Here is a 27,779-nt window from a genome sequence, read left to right as displayed (position 1 = left end):
CATCAACCATTACATACAATTTAGGCGCCTTTTTAACAGTCCAGTTTCATGTTAGTTACATCGATATCACTGTCAAACCATCTCATCCTTGACCGTCCTCTTCTTCTTTTACCTTCAGTCTTTCCCAGTATCAGGGTCTTCTCCAGTGAGTGCTCGCTTCTCATTTGGTGGCCAAAGTATTTGAGCTTCAGCTTCATCCTCTGACCTTCCAGGGAACAGTCAGGATTGATTTCCTTTAGGATTGACTGATTTGGTTTCCTTGCTGTGCAGGGGACTCTCAACAGTCTTCTCCAGCACCACAGTTCGAAAGCATTATAAGTTGCCTAGACACAATATAGCAAGCACATAATATGAACAGAAACCCAATGGTTACATCTGGAAGTGAATCTACATGGCAAGGCACTTGACAATCTTGACCAACGCAGACCTGCTTTATGTCAGAGCCGGAATCACATTGTGTGGCCAGTTAGCTATTCTCTGGGAAGTCTGTCTAAGTAGGCAAGAGTTCAGACCTCAGCTAGCCGGCCTCTCCTTTCTCTGTGTGGCTCTAAGATCAACCTTTCATGGAGCCAGATAGAGAGCAAAATTCATTTGAGCATTTGGAGCCAGCCTTCTTGGGACATTAGAAGGAGATGCTGGAGGAGATTCTCCTGAGTCCTTGACTGTGGTTAAGAAATTGAGAGCCATCCATGGGATGTCAGGCTCCCTTTCTTCTCTGCAGATTCCTGGCTCTCTTTCTGCTGCTTCCCTCTCCCATGGGCAAGGCTTGTTGTTGGCCCCAAACTTCACCATGATGAATGTGAACCAGGAGTTTGAAACCAACTTCCCTTCTTGATTAATACCAGAACCACATTTTTTAAAAAAAACCCTGCTTGATCAGACCAAACCTTTATGTAGTTCAGCATGCTATTCTCAGTGGTGACCAAGCAGATGTTTCTGGGATCCCTGCAAAAACAGCATAACAGCCATATAGCTTTCCACTCTTCTTTGCTCCTGGCAGCTGATATTCAGAAGGATTGTGACCAATAGCAAGTGATGGACCACCATGAACTAAGGTCCCAGTGGCCATGACAACATTTTGGTGTTGCACATTCCAAAAGTGAATTACATGGTTGCGTGACCTCTCATCTGTCATGAATCTGTTGTTCCTTGGTTTTGTGGAATGCCTCGCTGGAACTATGAGAGAGGAGGAAATCTGTCTGTCTACAGTACTTTTCATGCACCTCTTTCTTGTCTCTCTTTCTCAAAAAAACGTAAAAGACCTACACACTTTTTGTCTTTTCTTATAGGGAATATAAGCAAAGCAGTCCCTGGCTGTAGCCCCGTTGAGCATTGACCATAGTTGAAGTACAAACCTTAAGTATCTGGGATGGGAGGGGTGGGGAGAGCTTGCGCAAAGGGTAGAAGTGAATTCCAGCTCCTATTTTGAGTCTTGCACTCAAGTCGGCCATTTGGCCAGTCTGAAAAGATTTGGACCGATATCCCACTCACCTTACGCCGCTCTCATGTTTGTCTTCTCAGCGCGGCTTTCTTCCGATTTCACACTATCTGCCCCGGGGCTGCAGCAAGCATTGATGTTTTTACATCAAACAGAAATTGGTTTTTAGTGGTTTCTGTTTGCTGCACGAAAACGCAGATGCTTGCTGCAGCCCCGGGGCAGATGGTGTGAAATCAGAAGGAAGCCGCACTGAGAAGACGAACTTGAGAGCGGTGTTTGGTGAGTGTGAAATCGGTGTTGGTCAGTTGAAGGGTTAGGCAATGTTGATGTGGTCTGGAAGCATTAACCTTACCTGAGTAACAGAAGTATGAATCATCAGCCAGTTTGGTGCTTATAGTAATTACAAAACCAGCAGTGCAAAGCTAAACGGAAAATTTTTGTCTTAATGGAATATTTGATGGTAGTCAAAGGACAGGCAGGTAGTTGACCTTATTTGGCACGATGCCAGATGGGCCTGCTTCCAATCTTTTGCCTGTGGTTAAGGGGCCCAGGAACCTTAGGTGTGCTCTGAGTCAGGGTGTTTCTTCCAGGTAGTCCAGAGCCTTGCTCCTTGTCATGCTAGAAGTGTAACTGCTGCCTAGACAAACCAATTCAGCTTTTAGCAGGTTGTAAGAAACAAGGGCCCCCTTGTGGGCTTTCCAAAAGGTTGTTCAGTTACTACCATTGGCGCACACATGCTCTGATGGGACAGCTCCCTTTGACCTTATCCTTCTAATTCCAGGAAGAAAGCTTAGCAGCCAAGAAGAATGGCTGAAGCTTGTGGCAGTATTTTAAACTTTGTACCTGCTTCACATTTATAGACCATCTGTCATCCCCAAGACACTAAACTGCATTGCAGGCAGGTGTATATATAGCAGTCACTTCACTTCTGGAGTGCAAAGGGGCAGCTATTGTTTAGTGTGTACTTTACAGCTTTGAGCCAGTTCCAATAGGAAAGAGAAGACAACTGACAGCCAGTTTAACCTTCAGAGGGACTTTGATTTGGCAAGATGGGCTGAAGTTATAGAAAAATAATACAGCAGTCAAGGGGCACCTTAAAGACCTTGTTCCAGCGTTATTGCTGTCTTTATGGTGTCCCTGGACATATGTTCTGTTTTGCCACAAAAGCTACCCCTCTGAAGTTACAGCAACCTAACACACACACATACAAACACACACACTCTGCTCTCTGTCCTAAGCTGAAAATGGATTCCTAGTGATTGGGGATGTGGGCTTCCTTGCAAGAGAGTATAGTGTATGTTAGGGTAGTTGTTTAACTCTTAGGAATAAACCCTGTGGATATTTTTTCCTGGGATCGGAGCTGCTTCTTCAATCCCCATGGCAGCTTTCATGAAACACTAGAATGCAATGAAAGCCAACACATGTCAAAATGGTGCAGTTAAAATGGCCATTCAACAGTAGCAACAGCCAGGTAAATATCCATTAGCAGTTCAACTGCTGAACACAAAGAAGAGCTGCTGCCGCCGTTAGCTAACACGGCAAAATTTCTGTTGATGTAAATGTTTAAAAATACACTTTCCAATGATCTAAGAGCCAACCCCCCTCCCCTTTTTAAAATTGTGGCATTTGATATTTTCTCCCAGTGCAAAATTGCTTGTATCATTGGGTTCTCTATGCTGTATTTGTACATGAATTATGCTGCGTTAGGCCACAGAGCACTGACGCAGGCGGTGCAAATCTGTTGTAACGGGGCTCTCTTTAGGCCAGGTACACGGCCCCCAAAGACAGCATGGTTCAGTTCTTCTTCTATCAACCCATCAGTCACCAGTGGCGGCAGACAGACTTCTTCCCTTGCACTGTGACATGCGGAGGAGGTGAGTTATGGATGTGGCTGGGGAGTGTGTACAGCTGTGGATTGCCAGTGGTGGCTTTACAGCTTTCTAACTGTGATTTTTAAAAAAGCTATAAATTCATGCAGTGCTGTAACTTTGGGACTCTTTCCTGCTTGCATATTTTATAAGTGCAGAAGGTCAAAACTTGCAGCTAATTAAGTAGTTATAGATATGTTTGGGATTTTGTTTTGTTCTGATGCTCTACAAAAAAATGAACCTGTTTTCAAACACTGACTTGGAGCACAGCTGACAATGGTGGCATTTCCTCAGTGGTGATGTTTCCCCTGGGATTTTCACTTAAAACAAAATAGTGCTTGTCCTTTTATTGGTAGGAGTACTTTAAACTCTGTATTTGGTTGTCTTCCGACAGTCAGGTTGAAAAGACATCCTGGAACTTCCACAGAATTATTGCTAGCAGTGCAAATGGTAGAATATGGTATTGTTGAATCCAAAGTCCCCAAGAAAGAACAGATGTTCAAAATATACGTGCAGTGGGACCTTAAGAAAAGTATGATGTGTTTGGTTGTTTCTGCCTTGGGGTTCTAAAGATGTGTGAGTAAGCTCAGACGTGAATGAAGCTCTTCCAATATGTCACCAAAGGGAATTAAGAACTGAAGGCTGGAGGTATTTCCTCCTGATCTGGCCCAGCCTCATCACATCTAAAAAACTAAACATGGTCATCCTCACCCAGTACTTGGATGGGAGACCACCAAGCAAGACCAGGGGTTGCTAAGCAGTGACAGGCAATGTCAAACCACCTCTAAACATCTCTTGCCTTGTGACCATAAGTTGGCTGCAACTTAGAAGAAACACACGCATGCAGATGGTGTGAATCCTGGCATGTGTATTACCATCTCTTCCCTCTGGAGGACATTCATTCCCATCTCCTCACTAGCTAACCAAAGCTTGCTGATTTGGGGAAGGATCAAAAGATGGCTGTGGGTCTGTTCCTTCACCAAAGGCTTTTGCCCCTCCTCCCAGTAAAGCAAACAACCAATCATGAATTTGGACGCTGCATTAGCAAGTGAGATGGCACTTCAGTCCAGGGAATAGCTTTTCTAAGGACCTCTCATATTACACGTAAGCACGTGGGCTTTTAATTGGGCCAGATGTTGCAAAAAATAAATAAAAATGAGAAAAGAAAAGGTTGGACAGTGCAGTTTTGCTGGATTTCTTACCCAAAGCTAGGAGCTGAGGGGTGGGCTAAGGTGATCTTCGTGGTCTCTGTGCTTCACACTCATGGGATAGAGCGCCTGCGCCAATCCCTGAATTGGTATCTGAAAAGCCCGGGATTTTTCCGCACTCGGCGCCAATGGGCATGCACAGGCGTCCCGTTGCGCATGCTCACTGGCGCCAGCACGGGGATCCCGCCAGTTCCTTTCTGACCGCTGCGCGGAGAGGATTTCCTTTCGTGTCCCCGGTTGGTAAGGTAGTTGGTGGATTACTTTTATTGTTGTAAATAGCCCGTTTGTTGTTTTTTCTTAGTGTAGATAAATAGTTAGTTATTAGATAGTTAGTTTAAAAAAATATATTGTTGTTGTTGGACTTGCCCCTTGGGGCCTTCCCCCCGTTTTCCCCCCCCCCCCAAAATTTTTTCCCCTCGGAGGACTCAGTGGTTTTTTTTGTGTTTGGCGTCTATGGAAAGACGTTGCGGGGTTTTCAAACGCTGCCGCTCTTGTGGGAAGAAGATTGCCCCCCCAGATGGCCATTCCCTGTGTCTTCTCTGTGCATCATGTAGAGTCGTGCTCACATTGCCTCCACTTCTCCAAGCAAACCAGGAAGAATCGGGCAGCGCGGCTTTCGGCTGCTTTGACTAAGTCGACACTTCGACCTCAAAAATCGGCATCGGGCCCGTCGGTACCGATGATGGCAGACACTGCGGCCCCGACGGTCACATCGGCCGATGTGGTGCCAGTTATGACCGAGATGCCTATCGAGCGAGGCTCCTCCACAAAACGATCCCACGAAGGATCAGTGGATACGCCCGCCAAGAAGCGTCGGGATGACTTGGGGACCTGAGCATCCATACCAAAGAAGTTGAAGTCCAAGGAGAAGCAGAAGAGGTCGTCGTGCACTCCTTCACCCTCACACGATGCTTCGGCACCGATGACTTCTGCTCCACCGAGGAAGGTCCTGGCGTCCCCGTGTCGCAGCCTGTCGGCATCAAGAGGCAGCGTTCTTCAATCCCCTCTCTTAATGTCCAAACACGAGATCAACCTCACTCAACGATCCTCCTCTTCCGGGTCGAGGCGACGTAGTGGGAGTGATTCGATCTCCGAAATAGAGGCATCGGCGCCGATGGGTCCGTCGACCCTGATGGAGCCTAGAAGCAGACGAGACCTGGAGCCTTCCATGGTACCGCGTCGTTTCCCACCATTACCACCGTGGGAGCAGCGTCAGTGGCCACCTACCTATCCGTACCCTTATCCACCTTATCAGTGGTTTCCACCTAAGGCGTTTGCGGAGTGGGATCAGCAATCGGAGGCATCCTACATGTCGAGGCTCTCTCATCATTCCAGAAAGCCCTCGGCATTGGCATCGATCCCACCGGAGAGGTGTACTGTGCTAGTGGCGGAGACCCATCGGCGTGAATCGGCATCGACCCGCTCACCCATCCGGGAGTCGACACCGATACTTTCAGAGCATTCGATCCATAGAGAATCTTCCTCATTGGACTCTGAAAGCAGTACCGACAATCAAGAAAGAGCCTTGGAACCTTCCCCAGTGTCCCATACGGCCGAGGATCTTCCCATCTCGCCATCAGAAGATCTGAAGTCGTATGGCGAGCTGGTGAAGAGGATGGCAACCTCTCTCTCTCTTCCTGTGACGCAACTGCAACCCATTGTGGATGACAATGTTTTTGACATTATGCAGAGGAATACATCTACTGCGGTTGCCCTGCCTGTTACCAAAGTGATTCTTCAGGCAGTTGAGAAGCCCTGGAAGAAGCCTTCATTGACGCCGGTGTCCTCACGGAGGTTGGACCATATGTATAGGGTCCGAGAGGCAGGCGCCGAGTTCCTCTTCGCTCACCCGAAGCCGAACTTCGTGGTCGTCTCATCCTCCTCCAAGGTGCGTAAGATTCATTCTTCTCCACCTGGCAAGGAAGGGAAGAACCTGGACAACATGGGAAGAAAGGTTTACTCTGCAGGGGCTCTGGGAGTAAAGGTATCTAACTATGCTGCGTGCATTGCTAGATACCAATACTCGGTATGGGAACAGCTTACCCCCCTCCTCTCTTCCCTGAGTGAAGATAAGAAAACTGCTGCAAGGAAGCTGCAAAAAGAAGGCGTTGCTGTGGCCAAGGAACAATTGGCTGCAGCAAAGCATATGGTGGATGTGTCTGCAAAGACAATCACGTCAGCCGTGTGCCTCCGTCGTCATTCTTGGTTTTGGTCAACAGCTCTTCAACAGGATACTAGAGCTTTTGTGGAGGACTTGCCCTTTGAGGGAGATGGCCTCTTCAGCACCACCACAGACAGTGCCTTGCAGGAGATTGACAAAAGCATAAAGACTTCGAGGAACTTGGGCGTTCAAGCCACCTCTAGAGCTCCCAAGGCAAAACAGTGGCACAAACCTTGGGCCAAAAAGACCTACCAGAAGTTCTCACCTGAGCAACAATGGAGGCCTCGCTCTGCCCAACCGGACAGCAGGTCCCCATATTCAGGAAATAACAGGAACTGTTATGGCTCCCAGACCACTAGCAAGCCCAAGGGCACTCGCCCTCAAAAGCAGGGCCTTTGACTTTCTCGTAGCACGCGTCATCGTCCCCACTTGCTCTGTGTCTACCCACATCCGCCCTTTCCTACCTGCCTGGGAGTTGATCTCTACAGACAGGTGGGCGCTGTCCATCATAGAAGAGGGCTACAAAATAGAGTTTGTTCAGATTCCGAACCAGTCCGTGGTAATCACCACTCCCCCTTTCCCGCCTCTGCTGGCGGAGGTGAACAACCTCCTACAGAAACAAGCCATAGAGAGAGTTCCGATGGAGGCCAGGACAAGAGGTTTCTACTCTCGGTATTTCCTGGTCCCCAAGCGGGACGGGGGTTTAAGACCAATTATGGATCTTCGGAATCTGAACAAATTTATTCTGTACCAGAAGTTCAGAATGTCCACTCTGCAAACAATCCTACTCCTCATCAACCAAGGGGACTGGATGGCGACCTTGGACCTCAAGGATGCCTACTTCCATGTCAGCATCCATCTGGCGTTCAGGCGTTTCCTTTGGTTTTCAGTGGGTTCTCAACACTTCCAGTTCAGGGCTCTTCCGTTCGGCCTGTCCACTGCACCTTGGGTGTTTACGAAGATGATGAGCGTTGTGGCTGCCCATCTCTGTCTTCAAGGGGTAGTCATTTTCCCATACATCGACGACTGGCTCCTTGTGGCGGAGTCGAAGCAAAGTTTGTCAGCCCATATTGCCATCACTCTACGTCTTCTCGACACCTTGGGGGTTGCAGGTCAATTTGGAGAAATCACACCTTACTCCGTCAAGGACAGTGCAGTTCATAGGGGCCTTGCTGGATACGAACCTGCATCGCGCATACCTGCCTCAGCAGAGAGCGAGGGACATCATCAGCCTTGTGGAATTTCTACAAAGGCGAAAGTGGGGCACAGCGTAGCAGCTGCAGCGGATGCTGGGGCTGATGGCAGCGAAGACAAGCGTGCTAGTTTTTTCGAAGCTGAGGATGAGAGGCCTACAACTTTGGTTTCTTCGCCAGTTTCGACCACTGAGAGACTCACCTCGGAAGAGGTTTGTCATTCCTTCTGTGACTCTTCAGACGCTACGCTGGTGGGAGTCAGAAAACAACATCTGTCAGGGATCTCCCTTCCATCTCCCGACACCTACTGTGGCTATCACAACAGATGCTTCTTTGTGGGGTTGGAGGGCCCACATGGAGGGTCTGTGTGTGGGGGGCCCTTGGCCTCCGAAATTGACTCACTGCCACATAAATTATCTAGAACTGCTGGCAGTCCATTTTGCCCTGCGCTCTTTCCGCCCCTTGGTGGCTAGGAAATCGTCGCACTACTAACGGACAATACCACTGCTCTGTGCTACATCAACAGGCAGGGAGGGACAGTCTCTCGTTGGCTCTGTGCCTTGGCAATGGATCTCTGGTCGGAGTGTCTGCAATACGACATCTTTGTGAAGGCTGCGCATCTTCCAGGGGTCCCCAACATGCAGGCAGACTCCCTCAGCAGGGGTGCGGCTTCTCCACACGAGTGGGAACTGCAGTGGCACTTTCTCAAGCCTGTATTCCAGCTTTGGGGGTACCTGCAACTGGATGTCTTTGCCATGGCCGAGAACAAGAAGTGTCTTCTGTTCTGCTCAAGAGGGGGAGCGGATCCAGAGTCATTGGGAGACGGTCTTCTGTTTCCTTGGGAAGGTCGGTTTCTCTACATGTTCCCACCACTGCCGTTGTTGACGAAGGTGGTCAACAAGATAGCAAGAGAGAGACCATGCTGCATCCTGGTGACTCCCTGGTGGCCTCGCCAGAACTGGTTCTCGATCCTGCTCCAACTGTCGAGGGGGGTCTTCTACCAGTTTTCGGCAGAACTGGACCTCCTGTCAGCTCAGGGGGGTCATGTACTCCATCACAACGTGCTCCACCTGAAGCTGACAGTGTGTCTCATCGACCCTTGGGGTTTTCTAACAGAGTCCAGCAAGTCCTCTTGAACAGTAGGAAACCTTCCACCCGCGCTTCCTATGATAGGAAGTGGTGGAAGTTCCTTCAGTTCTTAGTTAATCCTTCAGTTTCACCTAGCAGGGCAGGATTGTCAATAATTTTTGACTTTTTGTTATCTCTAGTGGACTCTGGCCTTGTTTTTTCCTCCATTAAGGTTTATTTGGCAGCAATATCTGCTTTTCATGATCCAGTGGAGGGATACTCTGGTTTTACACACCCTCATTCTAATAAATTGTTGAGGGGTTTATTTAGGCTCCATCCACTATCAAGATCGCCCCCACAGTTGTGAGACCTAACTTTGGTGCTGGACAGACTAACTCGTCGCCCTTTTGAGCCATTGGCCACGTGCTCTTTGCAGCTCCTCTCATGGAAAACTGCATTTTTAGTTGCTATCACATCAGCACATCGTGCAAGGGAGCTCACGGCGATGTCTTGTGATTATCCGTACCTTGTGTTTCAGGAGGCTGGGGTTTCTTTAGCTCCTGACATTGCTTTTCTCCCCAAGGTGGTCTCTCAGTTCCACCTCAACTTAGAAGTTTGGTTGCCCACTTTTTATCCTACACCTTCCTCGGATGAGGAACGTAGGTTGCATGCTTTGGATGTAAAGCGTGCTTTATTGTTTTATTTAAGTCGTTCCAAAAGCTTTCGCAAGGACAAGCAGCTTTTTGTTTCATATGCTGCCCCTAAGTTAGGTTCTAGGATTTAGTCTCAGAGACTGTCAAAGTGGCTCACTGAGACTATTAAGTTGTGTTATCTGTTGGCGAAGAAGACATTACCTGGGCCTATTCAAGGCCACTCTACAAGAGCGATGGCGACGTTGGTGGCGTTTCTGAAAGGCGTGTCTCTGACAGATGTTTGCAAGGCTGCCACCTGGTCCTCTCTGCATGCCTTTATGAAGCACTACGTGCTGGACGTGCATGCTCAACAAGGACTCGTTTGGGAACTGCGGTGCTGCAAGCTGTTTCTTCCAGTTGACCGTCTTCCCGCCTCCAGGTATGTCTTGCTTGCTAATCTCCCATGAGTGTGAAGCACAGAGACCACGAAGAAGATAGACAGGTTGCTTACCTGTAACTGTAGATCTTCAAGTGATCATCTGTGCATTCATACTACCTGCCCTCCTTCCGGTCTCCCTCCAGTAGGGGCTTCCAGTGGTCAGGAAGGAACTGGCGGGATCCCCGTGCTGGCGCCAGTGAGCATGCGCAATGGGATGCCTGCGCATGCCCATTGGCGCCGAACGTGGAGAAATCCCGGGCTTTTCAGATACCGATTCAGGGATCGGCGCAGGCGCTCTATCCCATGAGTGTGAATGCACAGATGACCACTCGAAGATCTACAGTTACAGGTAAGCAACCTGTCTTTCCCCATTCACTTTCCACTTTGAGAAAAAATTATTTCCACCAGTGTTAAGTTTCTGCTGGACAGGAAGGGTGTAGGGTGGGTAAATTTCCTCCTGGTCCACGACAACACAAGTCCATATCTTACTGCCCCCCCCCCCGGCAAAAAAACAACAACACTAGAGGGAGTGAGCAGGTGGTTAGGCCAGCCCAGAAGAGCCAGGCAGTGGGTCAAGGGCCAGAGCTGGTTCAAGAACTCAGAGCATTGGATTCATACGCTTTGTAAAGCCAGTATTGAAAAGTACATCTTGATTGGGCAGTTCAGGAATCTTGTTCAGTTGCTGAAGAGTTTTTAGCTTTAGGTGGTTGGCCTTCTTTTTCACATGTCTTATTCATCTTTTCTTAAGATCCCCCTTGCTTATAAATGACTTGGGTATTTTTGGAGATGATCATTTTTTCACGAAGTATTAACTGCACTGTCATCCCCCATTCTGTTGATGTTTTGTTCAGACCTCTTCTCCCTCACGCACAGGCCCCAGTTCTCTTTATGGTGAAGCCACAGGAGATTTGAGAAAAGTGAGCATGTCCTGTATAGTACAGCCACCATGTTTAAATAAACAGTTAAAGTGTTGGGTATTTACGTTTCACTTTTTATTTTATTTTTTTGCTGGGGCCTTTGCTTGCTCAGCAGAGCTGGCTCATGAAATCCATACTGCCAGTGGGTTCTGAGTTTGGTTTTGCTCGAGTTCTCACTTCGCTAAGGAAAGAGATTTTAGCTCAGCCAAGAGGCTTGTAATTGAAACCTTTGATATGTAACAATGCAGAGTTTCTTGACACTTGGAACAGAGGCTTTGGATTTGTTCATTCACTTTTGGAGTTTCATTCTTGTGGTTCCTACCTTTTATTTCTTTTTTTTGTGCTTAAGAACACAGGCCAGTACATTCCTTCGTTTGCCCTACATGTTGAGTCAGTTTTTTGAATATACTTCTCCTCCCACCCACCCCTCCCAAAAACTCACTAGGCAAGAAAACAATAGAATGGCTCATGAAACTCAGATTTTTACATAGATAATTCACACCAACTGGTTGCTTTAACAATGCTTACTCTTCTCTCCCCCCCCCACCCACTCCCTTTGCTCTGCTAGGAGGAATATTCTTAACAATATTTTTGGGTTTTGTAACATTAAGCGCAGTGGTATTTTTGGATTTCAGAGAATCTGGCTTTTAAGTTTTAATTGTTTCTCAAACTCCTTGGAGCGACACAGTGGGTGTTTTCGCACTCACGTTTTACTGGCGCCACGACCCTCCTCACGCCGGCGAATCTGCATGGATTTCGCACCAGAAGCGCCGGCGCACCCAGAAGCGCCGGCTACTTCCGTCGCTAAGCCAGCGCAAACGTTTTCCTGCATCTTTGCGATTTCCGTTTGCGCTGGCTTAGCGACGGAAGTAGCCGGCGCTTCTGGGTGCGCCGGCGCTTCTGGTGCGAAATCCATGCAGATTCGCCGGCGTGAGGAGGGTCGTGGCGCCAGTAAAACGTGAGTGCGAAAACGGCCAGTGTATACTTCTTTGCTAATCTGCAAAAATGGCCAGCCTCAAACTACAGGCAAGCCACAGACCATGAAGCATCCCAAGGATGTTGGGTGGGGAGGCACCTCCACCTACCTCTGGCCAGAGGAGAAAATTGCAGGGAAATCAACCCAAGACTAGCAAGACACCAAAATAGGCCAGTAGATACTGTGTGCTTCATACAATAACTTGCTATGAGTGTATTTTATTTAGCTATTTAGTACATCAGGGTGGGCTACTCCTGGCACCTATGCTGACAACAGCCCACTTTAACGAAGGCACTGGCAGCACTTTTGGGGTTGGTAGTTCAGGAGAATACAACAGATGTGGCTTATGCCCTCTCTATACCACACCTCAACAGTTGAAGACAGTTATATATTGTCCAAATATAGTTGTGCCCAGGGCTTTTTTTGTAGCAGGAACTCCTTTGAATATTAGGCTACACCCTCTGATGCAGCCAATCCTCCAAAAGCTTACAGGGCTCTTATTCCAGGGTCTACTGTAAGCTCCAGGAGGATTGGCTACATCAGGGGTGTGTGACCTAATATGCAAAGGAGTTCCTGCTACAAAAAAAGCCCTGGTAGTGCCAGGTCTCCCACTTGGGGTGACCCCTGGGCTCCCACTGCTGCTCCATGGAGCAATGGGAGCAAAATGGGGGTGGAGAATCCTCAGCGTAGCAGCACTGTGACCCAACTTCCAGTGTGAATCTTGAAGAGATGTAAATACATCAGGGTGGCATTCTAGGATTTGCCCAAAACTCTGTGGTAAAACATGCGGACTTTGTCCCTCCCTCCACATCTCCTTGGGGTGGGGTGCCCACACTCAGCCAGCAACACTGTTGAAATGCTCTGTTAATGCTACCAATCTTTTAAGATCATCATTCTATGATTTAATTAAGTTTGTAATTCTATGATTCTATAACTTAGGGGGAGGTATTTGTGAGTTTCCTGCATTGTGTAGGGAGTTGGACAAGATGACCCTGGAGTTCTCTTCCAACACTATAATTCTATGATTCTCTATGATTCTTTGAGAAGTTTAAATACCTGTTCCTCTGTATGAAAAGGTTTGTGATCTTTCTAAAACTGAATGAGCAAGATAGGCTATGGTTAACTTTATGTCGGGCCAAGAGAGGGTCGTGTTGCTATTGTTGCTAAGAGCTCGGGATTCAAGTTGATTGAAACAATACTCCCCTTGCCATTGACTCCACTGCTGAGCAGTTAAGGAGTGTTGTGGTCATTAGGGATATGCAGTCAGATAGGTCCAGTCCTAACATATATCCAAAAATACCATATTGATAGTTTCCAGATATATTTGGGTGTCTGGATGGTTCCTGGGATTTTCCAGATACTGGGAAATGGACCCTGAAAAAGTTCAGAAATATTCAGGATTAACTATGAGTATTGAGAGCCAGTGACTGAAGTCTTGCAGGACTCCCTCCCCAAAATGTGTCTGTGTGTTCCCAGGTTGTACATTGGTGCTGAGTCTCTCATATTTATATTTGGGCTTGCACAGTGTTTTGGTTTGACTTTGGTGATTCTCTGGTTTGATGTTGGGTTGGATTTTTTTAGGGATGTATATTTGTTGTATAAGGGTTGCCTCAATTTCCCATGCTTCTGCTGGGATTCCATGATTCTGCATTGGTTCTTTGGGCTGGAATACAAAATTGGTGTTTGGAACCTGGAAAACAGAGATTACCAATATTTTTGGAGTCCCTGATATCTGGATAAAAAAAATACTGATTTTTTTCTTTGTTTAAAACAAATTTTATTAATCCGCAACATATTGTTACTATACTCTAAAAGAAAAATAAAGACATTATGTTATGAAAACAATAATCGCACTTTTCACCCTTCCTCCTCTCCCCCCCTTTTCTTGACCCCCGCCAGGTTACTTAAAATTATAAAAAAAAATACAAGGTAATTTTCTCAAATCAAGAATCTTCATTTTAAAGTTCTATAACTATAAGAAATTTTTTTTAAAACGAAGAGAAATATTAAAAAAAAATAAGGGTAAAGGTAGAGTCTGTAAATCCATCTTTACTTTTTCTCCTTACACCTTTAATTCTGGAAAGTTCTTCCTTTTTTTAAAAAAAAAATTGTCCATTATTCCATCACAGTTCAACTATTATCAAAAATCACTAAGTATTCCTTTACCTTCCAATGTTTTTCAACATATTTTTGAAATTTCTCCCATTCCTTTCTGAATTTCTCCATATCACAGTCTTTTAAAATTCTTGTAAGTTTATCCATTTCACTCCAAGAAATAGTTTTTAAAATCCAATCCCATTTTTTCTGGTATTTTATCTTGCTTCCATAACTGCGCATATAATGTCCTTGCTGCTGAAAGCAGATACCACACCAACGTTCTATCTTGTTTCAGAAAACTTTCCATTTGTAATCCCAACAAAAAAGAGTCTGGAGACTTCTTAATGTCATAGCCTAAAATTTTTGACATTTCTTGCTGGATCATTTGCCAAAATTGCTTTGCCTTTTCACAAGTCCACCACATATGGTAGAAAGATCCTTCATGTTTTTTACATTTCCAATACCTATCTGACACCTGATTGTTCATTTTTGCCAGTTTCTTAGGTGTCATATACCATCTATATAGCATTTTGAAACAATTTTCTTTAATATTATAACATGTCGATATTTTCATAGAGTTCTTTCACAAGTACTCCCATGATTCCATTTGTATTTCTTTGTTAAAATTAATTGCCCATTTAATCATTTGAGATTTAACTACTTCATCTTCTGTAGACCACTTCAATAATAATTTATAAATTCTTGAAATCAATTTTTCATTATCTCCCAACAGCATTTTTTCCAATTCTGTTTGCTCTTGTCTAATACCTTTGCTTTTAATGTCCTGTTCCACCAAACTCTTAATTTGTTGCAGTTGAAACCAATTATATTTATACTGTAATTCTTCAATTGATTTGAGTTCCACCTTTCCTCCCTGTATCTTTAATAGTTGATTGTATGTTAACCACATCCCTGCATCAGTTTCTGAAGATAATTCTATTACTTCCGTTGGCTCAATTCGTAACGGCTTTCTCTCATCACCATGCTTTTTATATTTTACCCAAGTATTTAGAAGAAGAAGAAGAAGAAGATATTGGATTTATATCCCGCCCTCCACTCCAAAGAGTCTCAGAGCGGCTCACAATCTCCTTTACCTTCCTCCCCCACAACAGACACCCTGTGAGGTGGGTGGGGCTGGAGAGGGCTCTCACAGCAGCTGCCCTTTCAAGGACAACCTCTGCCAGAGCTATGGCTTACCCAAGGCCATGCTAGCAGGTGCAAGTGGAGGAGTGGGGAATCATACCCGGTTCTCCCAGATAAGAGTCCACACACTTAACCACTACACCAAACTGGCTAAATTTAGCAAGTTTCTTCTTATATAATGATGCAAGAAAAAGCCATCCATCTTGTTTTTCCCATAAAACATATATGCATGCCAACCAAAAATATTTCCATGACCTTCTAAAACCAGCAGTTTCTTATTTAATAACGTCATCCAATCTTTAATCCATACCGAACATACTGCATCATGATACAATTTTAAATCCGGCAGTTGGAAACCTCCTCTTTTGCATCTGTTAAAATTTTCATTTTAATTCTTGGTTTCTTGCCCGCCCATACAAATTCTGAGATTTTTTTTTGCCATGTACTGAATTTTTTATTGTTCTTCACAATTGGAATTGATTGAAATAGAAACATAATTTTAATTGTAGAACATTCATTTTAATTGCAGCAATTCTGCCCAGCATAGACAAATTCAGTTTATTCCATTTTATCAAATCTTCGTCAATTTTCTGCCAAAGCTTTTCATAATTATTTTTATACAAATCTATATTTTTCATAGTAATTTCCACACCTAAATATCTTACTTTTGAAGCAACTTCACACCCTTTGCAATTCTTCCTGTTGACTCTTTGTCATATTTTTACACAAAATTTTTGATTTTTCTTTATTTATGTAAAAGCCTGCCAATTCTTCATACTCTTGAATTTTACGAAGCAGAAATGGTGTCACAAATAAGGGATTTTCATTGATAAACATTACATCATCAGCAAACGCTCTGTATTTGTAAAAAAAAAAAGCCTTTCAGTTTCAGCCCCTCTATTTCTTTATCTTCTTGTTTTTGCATAAGCAAAATCTCTAGTGTCATTATGAATATCAATGGAGATAGAGGGCAACCTTGCTTTTTATCTTTGCTGATTATCATTTTCTCCATCAAATCCACATTTATACAGAGTCTTGCTTGTTGCTCAGTATATATCGCCTTAACCATTCGTATAAAAGCTTCTCCAAGTCCTAATTTCTCCATCACTGCAAACATAAAGTCCCAATTCACATTGTCAAAGGCCTTCTCTGCATCTGCAAAGAATAATGCCACCACTTTTCCAGGATGCTTCTAATAATATTCAACAATATCTATGACAGTTCTAATATTATCTCTGATTTGTCTCCTGGGAAGAAATCCTGCTTGTTCCTCTTTAATAAAATTATTCAAATGCTGCTTGAGTCGTTCTGCTAATATCCTAGCATATATTTTGTAATTATTGTTAAGTAATGAAATTGGTCTATAGTTTTTTACATTTGTAGTGTCTCTATCTTCTTTTGGTATCAACGAAATTATTGCTTCCTTCTATGTATTTGGTATTTTTCCATCAACTCTCAACTCTCCATAATCCAACCCTGGAACCTGATTTTTTTTCTGAGGTGAACATCTGTAGTGCTGGCATACAAGATTTTGGGGCGTGTATGAAAGGCTGTGGCAAAAAGTGAAACTGACAGCCCTCTCAGTGTCAGTCAGTGGTTAAAGGTATGCACAAATATTGTGTGTATATGGAAGCGGTGCATAAATGTTGCATGCTTAGTAGTAGCAGGTGCCTATGGAACTGCACACATGATAGTATTCATGGAGGTGTTTGAATGGGGAGGATGCAAGAGAAGGTGAAAGAGGAATGCTCATGCATTTGTGTAGATCTCTACTTGCTTGTTATAATTTGCTGCTCTCCCCACCCCTTCCCAGGCTATCAGCTGAACTCTGCCGAGTGCATGGATATCCGTTCAAAGCGTGTTGTGCCAGATCAGTACTGCCATTACTACCCAGAAAATAAGAAACCAAAGCCCAAGCTAAAGGAATGTAACATGGATCCCTGCCCGTCCAGGTGTGTATTACAAGTGTATAAAGTGGTGGTCAGCGTTTGTTTAAGGCTGCTTAGGAGTCACTAATGGATTCTTTTTGACCTACCTAGCCAGAGGACCTGTATCATGAAGGGTGCTGTGTATGTTTGTGTGGAAGCCTAAAAGGTGAAAGATGCTGCATATCTCCATGGGGTCCCTGTCAATATGGGCTGGGCCATCTAAAGTCAGAAATGATGTTAGTGCATGAAGGACTTTAATTTTCCTTATAGTTATGAACAAGCAGGTACTTCTGAGGAATCGTGAGGGAGGAAAATACCTTCTCACCCCCCACATTGTCTGCAACCCCCCCCCCTCCACCGATTCCACTTTGTTTCCCCTCACCTTGTTCCACTGGTTTCCTCCTTCCGCCTCCTCCTCCTCTTCCTGGTTCTCTCTGCCTTATTCTTATTCCTCGCTCCCATCCTTTCCTCATCAACTGGGTGGCAATATCTGCTGCGATTTGAGGTTGTGCTGGCATACCAAAATACCACCCAAATATCCTTTTTGCAGTGTCTGTCCCCTCACTTCTGTCTAATGTGCATTTAGAGTAAGGACAGACAATCTGTTCAACCCCAAGAACAAGTCTTTGCAGATCCCACCAGTGGGTGTAGGGATGAGAAAGGTGTCTGCTGAGGAGCAGAAGTAGTTCCTCTTTCACACCACTGCTGTATTCATATGTGGTAGGAGGGGGGAGGAAATACATGCTTAGTTGGCCGGTTCAGCTCCTCTAGTTGAGGGCTGCCTGTGTGTGTTGGTGGGGATCCATTTTGGGTTCATTTGATAGTGGGCAGTGTCATATACTGGCTGGAATATCAGACTAGATCTGGAAGACTTGTACCAATTCCTCACCCCCCCCCCAAGAAAAAAAACACAACTCAGGGTAATGGGGTCTGACCTTATTGAGACTGAGAGGGAGTTGCAGTGGATAGCTCAATGAAAGTGTCGGCCCAATGTGCTGCAGTGTGAAAAAGGCAAAATCTACTATTTTTCGCTCCATAACACGCGCCTGACCATAAGACGCACCTAGTTTTTAGAGGAGGAAAACGGGTGGGGGGGGGAGTACTCACTTGCGTGCAGTGAGCCTGCTGGCTGGCGGGCACCAGGGCTTTGATTGTAAGGAGTTGCCTTATTTGCATTGATGAGGATGAGCCAGCCCCTATCCTTCATTATTTCCAATGGATGGGAAGGCATTTAAAAGTTGTGTGGTCCCTTTCAATGTGATGGCCAGAACTCCTTTCGAGTCCAATGATGCTTAGCAACGTCCCACCCCAGAGGCCTAGGCCCAGCGATGAGGCCGGGGCGACTCACACGGCTCCTGGAGCGCCTCCCCCTGACCCCTGCCCCCGCCCGGGCTGCTTTGCACTTTCCTTTATCAAACCCTTTATCAGCCCTTTTCCTTTATCAAAGCTGCTGATCTGTGCAAACAGGAGGGCCAGGGAGAGATAGTGGAAGAATTTGTGACAGCTCTTTGGTGCAGCTGGTCTCACGCTCTTTGCAGTAGTGTAAAAGGGGTAATGAAATAAAAATAAATGTAAAAGGGATATACTTGCGAAGAAACGACACACCACTTCCCTCCCTAACTCAAAACACAGGCACCGCCCATCCATTACCCAATAAACCCATTTGTTATTTTATACGGTTCTATGGCAGGGGTGGCCAAACGGTGGCTTGGGAGCCACATGTGGCTCTTTCACACACATTGTGTGGCTCTCAATGCCCCCACTGCCCTGGCTGGCTTGGAGAAGGCATTTATCTCTTTAAATCTCTTCTCCAAGTCAGCTGGCAATTTAGAGAATGCATTTAAAGATAAAGTTGCTTTCTTTCTACCTCTTCCTCCTTCCCCATCTATTTTCCTTCAGACATCTTATGTTAATATCTTGCAGCTCTCAGACATCTGACGTTCATGTCTTGCGGCTCTCAGACATCAGATGTTGCTTATGTTAAGCAAGTTTGGCCATCCCTGCTCTATGGCTTCCCCAGGTTGTATTTCCAGGCTCTTTCCTGCATTTGTTTGTTGCCACCCCACCTCCTCCTGCAGTCTCCACCTCCTCGCTCTGCTTTTCCTGCCTGCTCTGCCAGCCCACCGGAGCTCGGCTCCTGCAGAGGGCACTGCAAGGCTCAACCCACCGCCTGGCAAGGAGGCCGGGCCTTTCTCCTGTTCCAGCTCTGGGGGGCAGGGGCTTCAAGGGACGCGGAGCAGGGCAGGGAGGTTGGAGAGAAGCCGCCGCCGGAGCTGCAGCTGCACTTGCCTTCTTTTGCCTGGCACCGCCTCTTTTTGCTTTTCCTCTCGTCCAGTTGAGTTGTGGCTGCGCGCGCACCCACTTTGGGACTATAGGCAAAATATAGGCAAAAACTTGGTTGGTCTTAAAGATGCCATCCTGGACTCAAACTTTGTTCTGCTGTTGGAAAAAAAGTTGCTCTTCGCCTCCGCTCAGCAGGAGTTTCGCCTTCAAAGGCAAATGCCTGATGGGGGGTGGGTGGAGGGGAGTTGGGAGGTGTAGGAGAGAAAGCAAAAGTTGAACATCTCGCCAGTGCCCCGTGAATGGATCGAGCAGTAGTGAAGCCAGTGGCGTGTGGCCTTTCTCCCTGTCCGACGCCACACCCCTGACAGATCGGGACCCTTTACGCCCGGCGCCCGAAGTGGCTTTGGGGATACAGTGAGCTTTAAGCAGGAGGAAAGAGTTTCGCTGCTTGGCTGGGCAGAGGGGGAGAGGGACTGGCCCCACCCCCACCAGAAAACATCCTGCATGTGGGGGATTGTTTGGGGCGGGTGGTACCAGAGAGGCTGCCCATTTTCTTGTGGGACAGAGGCGTTGGCTTCCAGGCCAGCTCTAGCACCCGGTGGGGCTGCTGCCACGGCTGCTGCTGCAGCCATCTTCCACACGGCCTCCTTCCTCGGGGAGTTGAAAGCGAAGGCACCCCCCCCTTCTTCCTCCTCCTGCTGCTGCTTGCTGGACGGGCGACGGGGCGGCTTGAGGCAGCCGGCAGGCCTGACTTTTTTGCAGTATTCGCTCCTTAAGACGCACACACTCCCCCCCCACTTTTTTTGGGGGGGGGAGGTGCGTCTTATGGAGCAAAACATATGGTATGTTGAGCATTATTAGGAAAGGAATTGAGAATAAAACAGCCAATATTGAAATGCTCCTGTAGAGATCTATGATGCTACCACAGATCAAATACTGTGTACAGTTTTAGTCACAGTATCTCCAAAAAGAGATTGCAGAGCTGGAAAAAGTACAGAAGATAGCTATGAGAAAAGGCTGAAGAGTTGGAATTGACAAAGAGGATTATTTTCTTCCTCTCCCCGAATACTAGAACTTGAGGATGTCTGATGAAGCTGATTGAGGGCAGACAAAAGGAGATACTTCTCTACACAGAGAGTGATAAAAAATGTGGAATTCACTGCCAGAGGAGGTGATGATGTCTACAGCCTTAGACAGCTTTAGAAAGGTATTAGACAGATTCATGAAGAATAGGTCAATTAGCAGCTACTAACCCTAGTGAATAAAGAGAACCTCCACATACAGAGGCACTAATCCTCTGAATCCCAGTGTTAGGGGGCAGTATCAGGGGAAAGCCTTGTTCTCTATGCCCCATTGTTGGTCCTCCAGAGGAACTGGTTGACCGCAGCGTGAGACAGGTTGGAGTAGATGGTCTGATCCACCAGGCTTCTTTTTATGTTCACTCCTGGGGACTCACATGCTCATTTAATTTCTCACGCAATGCAATGTGGAATTGTTCAGGAGGGCTGTTCTGCAAAGGTAATAGGCCTAAATGACAACAGAATGGTTCAGGAAGGGGTTTGCTAAAAGACAGTGACGGTGAATTATACCAGTGTACATAGGATGTATGATCAGTTTCCTGCACAAGTTACCCTGGAATATTACTCTTATTAATTGTATTTACTTACACTGTGTTTATTTAGATACCTCTTTGCATAAAACAGGGCCCAGGTGTCAGACCCAGAGCCAAAGAAAAGACAAGTAGAGTTCAAGATCTTTATTTCAGCTTCGTGGGCATACACACGCATTGTCAGAACTGACCAGCCCGCCAGTTTCCCCAACTTATAAACCTTTGCCCTGACCGTTATAATTCAAGCCAAAGCGCACCAAGCTAAAGCAGAGGTTTTGCGTGGGATTTCTATTAAACTCTCATCACCACAGGTGTCATTATCAGTTCTTGGGTCGCATCTCCTCCTGTTCATGGCCTTGGTTACCTAGCAACTAGCCAGCTCCCAGACATACCATCCTCCCTTCAGATAAGCAACGAGCAGCAACTATATCAAAGCAGCATAGCTAGCACAAGCACAGTATTGTACAGCTGGATACATATGGCAAGAGGAACAAGATGGAGTGACTCTTGACATCAGGTCACAAGCAATGTTCCCTCTAAGCTGCAGAGTGTTGAGAGCAAAAATTCTACTTTGTGAGCTACTGGCATTAAAGTTGTGAGCTGTTGCATAAGGATGACTCTGGGGTCATCCTTCCTGAGCTAAGACAAAAATGTATGAGCTGGAGGCTAAAAATCTGTGAGCTAGCTCACACTAACCCAGCTTAGAGGGAACACTGGTCACAAGTGTTGTAAGATCAGCATTTGCTCACCTACAGCTGGTCAAGTAAGTAAGTAAGTAAAATTTTATTTGTATCCCGCCCTCCCCGCCTAGGCAGGCTCAGGCGGCTAACAGCATTTCATAAACATACAATAATAAATATAAAAACTTTAAATTTAACCATATAAACTTTAAATTTAACATCCTTTAAAAACCAGTCAATATAATTAAAATTATATAATTTAATTTAATCTGACAGTAATAATGGCATTTTGATGCTAATTCTGTCAGTTTGCATAATTTTCATGATGACATAGGTCCTTAGACAGAACCGTGTTGGCGGACCCTTGATTAACAGCATTATTCAGCAGTCCGTGTATGCTAATTTGAAGAGGGCGGTCTTGCAGGCCCTGCGGAACTGATCAAGGTTCCGCAGGGCCCGCACCTCCTCAGGAAGCTGGTTCCATAGGGCAGGGGCCGCGATTGAAAAGGCCCGTGCTTGGGTGTTCTGAAGCTTGATCTCTTTCGGCCCAGGGATAGTCATCTTATTTTTCCTGGCTGACCTCAGTGCCCTCTGGGGTTCATATGGGGAGAGACGGTCCCTCAGGTAGGCCGGTCCTCGGCCATATAAGGCTTTAAAGGTAATGACCAACACTTTGTACTGGATCCGGTATGTAATTGGCAGCCAGTGCAGTCCACGTAGCCCTGGCCGTATGTGCTCGCATCTCGGGAGTCCCAGCAACAGCCTGGCCGCCGCGTTCTGCACTAGCTGCAGCCTCCGGGTCCGGCACAAAGGTAGCTCCAAGTAGAGGGTATTACAGTAGTCTAATCTTGAGGTGACCGTTGCATGGATCACTGTTGTGAGGTCCCGACGTTCTAGGAAGGGGGCCAACTGCCTTGCCTGCCTCAGATGGAAGAATGCTGACTTGGCAGTGGCTGCTATCTGGGTCTCCATTGATAATGAAGGCTCCAGTAAAACACCCAGGCTCTTTACCTGGCGCGCTGCTTTCAATGGCGCGCTGTCGAAGGCCGGGAGAGCTATTTCCCCTCCCAGGACGCCGCGACCCACACAAAGGACCTCTGTCTTCGCTGGGTTCAGCTTCAGCCCACTCAGCCTAAGCCACGTCGCAACAGCCTGTAAGGCCCGGTCCAGATTCCCTGGGGCGGAGTCGGGCCGGCCGTCCATTAGTAGATAGATCTGGGTGTCATCTGCATATTGATGGCAACCCAGCCCAAACCTCCAGGCAATCTGGGCAAGGGGGCGCATATAGATGTTAAACAACATCGGGGAAAGAACTGCTCCCTGAGGTACTCCACAGTCCAGTGTGCGCCTCTGGGACCGCTCATCCCCAATAGCCACCCTTTGTCCCCGGCCTAGGAGGAAGGAGGAAAGCCATTGCAAGGCCAACCCCCCAATCCCAATGTCGGCGAGGCGGCACGTCAGTAGCTGGTGGTCGACTGTATCAAATGCCGCCGACAGGTCTAGCAGCATCAGCACCGCAACACCGCCTCGATCCAGTTGCCGCTGGAGGTCATCCACAAAGGCGACCAGCACCGTCTCCGTCCCATGGCCTGGCCGGAAACCAGACTGGCACGGGTCCAGGATGGAAGCGTCATCCAGAAACCTCTGTAGCTGCAACGCCACTGCCCTCTCAATAAGTTTACCTAGAAACGGTAAATTAGACACCGGACGATAGTTCGCCAATTCAGCTGGGTCTGCTGTACATTTTTTCAAGAGAGGGTGGACCAATGCCTCTTTCAGAGGTGTTGGAAAGTGCCCCTCTGCAAGGGATCTATTTATGATGTCCCGTAAAGGACATCTAAGCTCCCTCTGGCAAGATTTAATCAGCCAAGAGGGGCAGGGGTCCAGATCACATGTTGTCGGGCGAGCAGCAGAGAGGATTCTATCGACTTCCTCCAGGCTGAGTGGGTCGAAGTGGTCCAACACCAAACCCGAAGACAGGCACGGAGCCTCAATTTCACTCACTGTATCTAATGTGGTAGGCAGGTCTTGGCGGAGCAATGAGATTTTATCTGCAAAATATTTCGCAAATGCCTCACAGCCAATCTCTAATTCCCTAACATTTGGTTTGCCTTGTGGCAATGTTATAAGGTCTCCAATTATTCTAAACAATTGTGCGGGGCGCGAATTTGCAGATGCAATCTTGGCTGCAAAGTAATCTTTCTTTGCAGCCTTGACTGCCATCTCATAAAACTTCATAAACGTTCTATAGGATGTTCTCATTGCTGCATCCCAAGTATGTCTCCACTGCCTCTCTAGTCGTCTGAGCCCTTGTTTCAGCTGGCGCAGTTCCAAGGTGTACCATGGGGCCAGCCTCACACGAGGGCGCAGAGGGCGCAGAGGTGCAATTTCATCGATGGCCCTGGATAGCTGGCCTTGCCAGGTCTCCACCAGGTCATCGAGGGAACTGCCAGTGGGCCAGGGATCCCTCAGGGCCGTTTGGAACCATTCCGGGTCCATCAGGCCCCGAGGGCGAGCCAAAATAGGCTCTCCGCCCATTCAGGGTTGGGGCGGCATCCCCACACGGGCCTTAAGGGCTAGGTGATCCGACCATGGAACCGCTTCTACAGTGATATCGTTCACCAAAATCCCGGACGCAAAGATCAGGTCTAATGTGTGCCCGGCCTGGTGCGTGGGAGTCGTAACAAATTGAGAGAGTCCCAGTGTCACCATGGAAGACACTAGGTCCATCGCTTGAGTGGAGGCCGTGTCGTCGGCATGGACGTTAAAGTCACCCAGGACCATGAGCCCTGGGAACTCCAACGCCCAGCCCACCACTGCCTCCAATAGTGATGGTAAGGCGTTAGCTGGTGCGTTAGGCGGACGGTACACCAGCCAAACTGCCAACCCCTCTCCAATCTCCCACGCCAGACCGGCGCATTCGATACCATCAATCTTTGGGTCCGGGAGAGCCCGAAAGGAGTAACCCTCCCGTATGAGTAGCTCTACCTCTCCTCCCCGCCCGCTAATCCGTGATTGGTGAAAGACCGAGTACCCCGGGGGGGACATCTGAGAGAGAGCTACTGTCTCCCCGTCCCTCACCCAGGTCTCGGTCACGCAAGCCAGGTCCATGTCCTGCTGAAGCAGAAACTCCCTAAGGGTCGTGGTCTTATTATTTATGGACCTGGCGTTGCATAACACCAATGACAGAGGCGAGCAATTCCTCTTGGCCCCACTACCTGCCACCTTTGGGATGGGAAGTAGACTAGAAGGTGGCCGAGCCCCATTTTGTCTCTGTCTCCTTCCTTTATATTTCTGTCTATTCCCGTCGTATCTTCCCCTCCCCAGGAGCACTGGAATCCCTTGGCCGAACATCTGTAACCAGCCCGAGATAAAAATTCACCGGTATCACTCCCCGATTTATCAAGCAACGTGGCTTCCTGCCTCTCTCCCTGTGACTTAGCTACAGTGTTCAGACACCAATCAAGTTCAAGGTTCTATGGAAAGTTCCAAGCCCTATGCTGTCTGGGATCAACATATCTGCAGGGTCATCTCTCCCAACGTGTCCCCCAGAGAGCTCTACTCTCTATGGACCAACGTCTCCTGGTGGTCCCCAGCTCAAGAGATATCTGCTTATAGAATCAAAGAGTTGAAAGGGGCCGTACAGCCCATCTAGTCCAGGGGTGTCGACTCATTTGTTATGAGGGCTGGATCTGACATAAATGAGACCTTGTTGGGCCGGGCTATATGTATACCTATTTAAGATTAGATAGAAGAGCTATAAACTTTATAAAGGACACAGACAAACACAATTAAAAGATTTTTTAAAAAACTTAAAACATGTTTAAAACATTAGCACTCATTGGTCTTAAAGGTACTTTCTTTGTATTTCTCCAGTGGGATCCAGAGAACTGGGGAAAGGGAGTTCTGGCTCTTTCCTTCCTTCCCCAGGGGACCAGCAGGGGGAAGAGCCTCAACCAATAGAAGGAAAAGAGGCTTGGCTTAGTAGCTCTGCTGTGTGATTGTGATAGTCTGGCAAAGCAAGCTCTTCTTCCCCCCTGCCTTCCGAAGGGAAGAGCCTTAGCCAATGAAGAAAATAGAGGTTTTGCTCTGTAGCTCCTGTGCGATTGAGCAAGCCTGGCAAAGCAATCTGTTACACAGAAGGAAGCAAGAGAGAGGGAGAAAGAAGCAGATTATGACCAGTTGCTCAGGGGCCTGATTCAGCCCCTGGGCCAGGTGTTTGACACCCCTGATATAGTCCAACCCCCTGCTCCATGCAGAACACTCTACAAGTGAGTAAGTTGAGGGTTTTGACATAGCCAAAGTGGCCGGCCAGGCGACTTGAGTGACAGCGCTCCAAGACCTCTTTTCTGAGGGGGTCGGGTACATAGATTTTTTCATTGTGCAGCCAGAGCCCGTTTTCGGCTTTAACCAAGTTGGGTGGGCGGTCGGTCTCCTGGTTGTATTCTGAGAGGAATCGAGGCAGCAGATCTGAATCCGGGGGGCTGGTCTGCCTCCCTGAGCGGGTAGTGACCCCCCCCGAGATGGCTGAGGGGGAAATTAATGAGTCCACTACCTCCTCCCGGAGACTGTCGTGTTGTGGCATGCGAGAGAGGGCGTCTGCTAAAAAGTTCTTTGAGCCTGGGATGTGTTTCAGCACAAAGTCAAATTTAGCAAAGAAACCAGCCCACCGGATTTGTTTTGCAGTCATTTTGCGGCGCCCGGTGAGGGCTTCAAGGTTTTTATGATCGGTCCAGATTTCAAAGGGCACTCTCGCTCCTTCAAGCCAGGAGCGCCAAGTTTTCAGGGCAAACATGACTGCAAACGCCTCCTTGTCCCAGACTGACCAATTTCTTTGTTCGTTGGAAAATTTCCTTGAGATATAGGCACATGGACGGAGCACCCCATTTTCCCCCCTCTGCATTAGTATGGCTCCCACTGCGGTGTCGGAGGCGTCGCATTGGACCACGAAGGGTTTCCGCTCGTCAGGATGAGCCAACACGGGTTCGGAGGTGAAGAGGCGTTTTAGTTCACTGAAAGCTTTTTGGCATTCAGGCGTCCACGTTAGGCGTGCGCCCGGCTTTTTCGCCTCTTCCCCCTTCCCTTTGGTTTTGAGAAGTTCTGTGAGGGGGAGCATGACGGTGGCAAACCCCTTAATGAAATCGCGGTAAAAGTTAGCGAACCCGATAAAACTTTGTAACTGTTTGCGGGTTCGAGGGGGTTCCCAGTCTAGTACCGCTTGGACCTTTGCGGGGTCCATGGCCAATCCCTCCCCCGACACCCGGAAACCCAAATAGTCCAATTCGGTCTTGTGGAACTCGCATTTTGACAATTTAGCGTACAGTTTGTGTTTGCAAAGGGTGCGTAACACTTTTCGGACCAGGGGTACATGAGACTTTAGATCTTGTGAATAGATAATGATGTCATCAAGGTACACCACCACCCCCTTAAACAGGAATTCCCGTAGCACTTCATTGATAAAGTTCATGAAAACACCAGGGGCTCCCTGCAGTCCGAAGGGCATGACTAGGTACTCAAATTGTCCCAGGGGGGTGTTGAATGCTGTCTTCCACTCGTCCCCTCTTTGATGCGGACGCGGAAGTACGCGTCTCGGAGATCAAGCTTTGTAAATACTTTGCCCTTTGCTACGGTGTTCAACAAATCCTTTATCAACGGGATCGGGTAGGCGTTGGACATGGAAATCCCGTTTATAGCACGAAAATCTGTGCAGAGCCTAAGAGACCCGTCCTTTTTCTTTCGGAAGAGGACGGGGGCGGCATGGGGGGCAGTGGCCGGCCGTATGAAGCCGCGCTTAAGGTTCTTGTCCAAAAACTTTCGGAGTTCAGCTTTTTCCGCCCAACCCATGGAGTACAGTTTCGCCTTGGGAAGCTGTTGCCCTGGGATCAGCTCGATGGCACAGTCCGTAGGGCGGTGGGGCGGTAGCTCGTCCGCTTCCTTCTCGCTAAACGCTAATCTTAGATCCTGGTATTCCTTGGGGATTGAGGCGACTTCCTCGAGAGTGAGGCAAGCCCGCATGTTTTGGGGGGGAGCGTGCGGTCCCCATTCGGGGCGCCAGTGGTGATGCTCACACCTCCAATCCGGGAACCGGACGATTTGTTCCTCCCACCTTATGTCTGGTTGGTGGCGGGCGAGCCAGGAC

At 47.4% G+C, this 27,779-nt stretch overlaps 1 protein-coding gene across 1 annotated transcript in view; it reads left to right on the top strand.

The window, feature by feature from the left end:
- The window catches only part of ADAMTSL3 (ADAMTS like 3), a 378,645-nt gene that overhangs the window by 321,436 nt on the left and 29,430 nt on the right, over positions 1-27,779 (top strand). Inside the window, exons 9-10 of the mRNA XM_060259735.1 lie at positions 3,201-3,312; positions 16,954-17,092. Of these exons, the coding sequence (XP_060115718.1) occupies positions 3,201-3,312; positions 16,954-17,092 (251 nt within the window). The remainder of the gene's footprint in view (positions 1-3,200; positions 3,313-16,953; positions 17,093-27,779) is intronic.

The sequence above is a fragment of the Heteronotia binoei genome, chromosome 19 (assembly GCF_032191835.1).
Source record: "Heteronotia binoei isolate CCM8104 ecotype False Entrance Well chromosome 19, APGP_CSIRO_Hbin_v1, whole genome shotgun sequence".
Taxonomy (NCBI): domain Eukaryota; kingdom Metazoa; phylum Chordata; class Lepidosauria; order Squamata; family Gekkonidae; genus Heteronotia; species Heteronotia binoei.
This window is presented reverse-complemented; position numbering and strand designations above follow the sequence as displayed.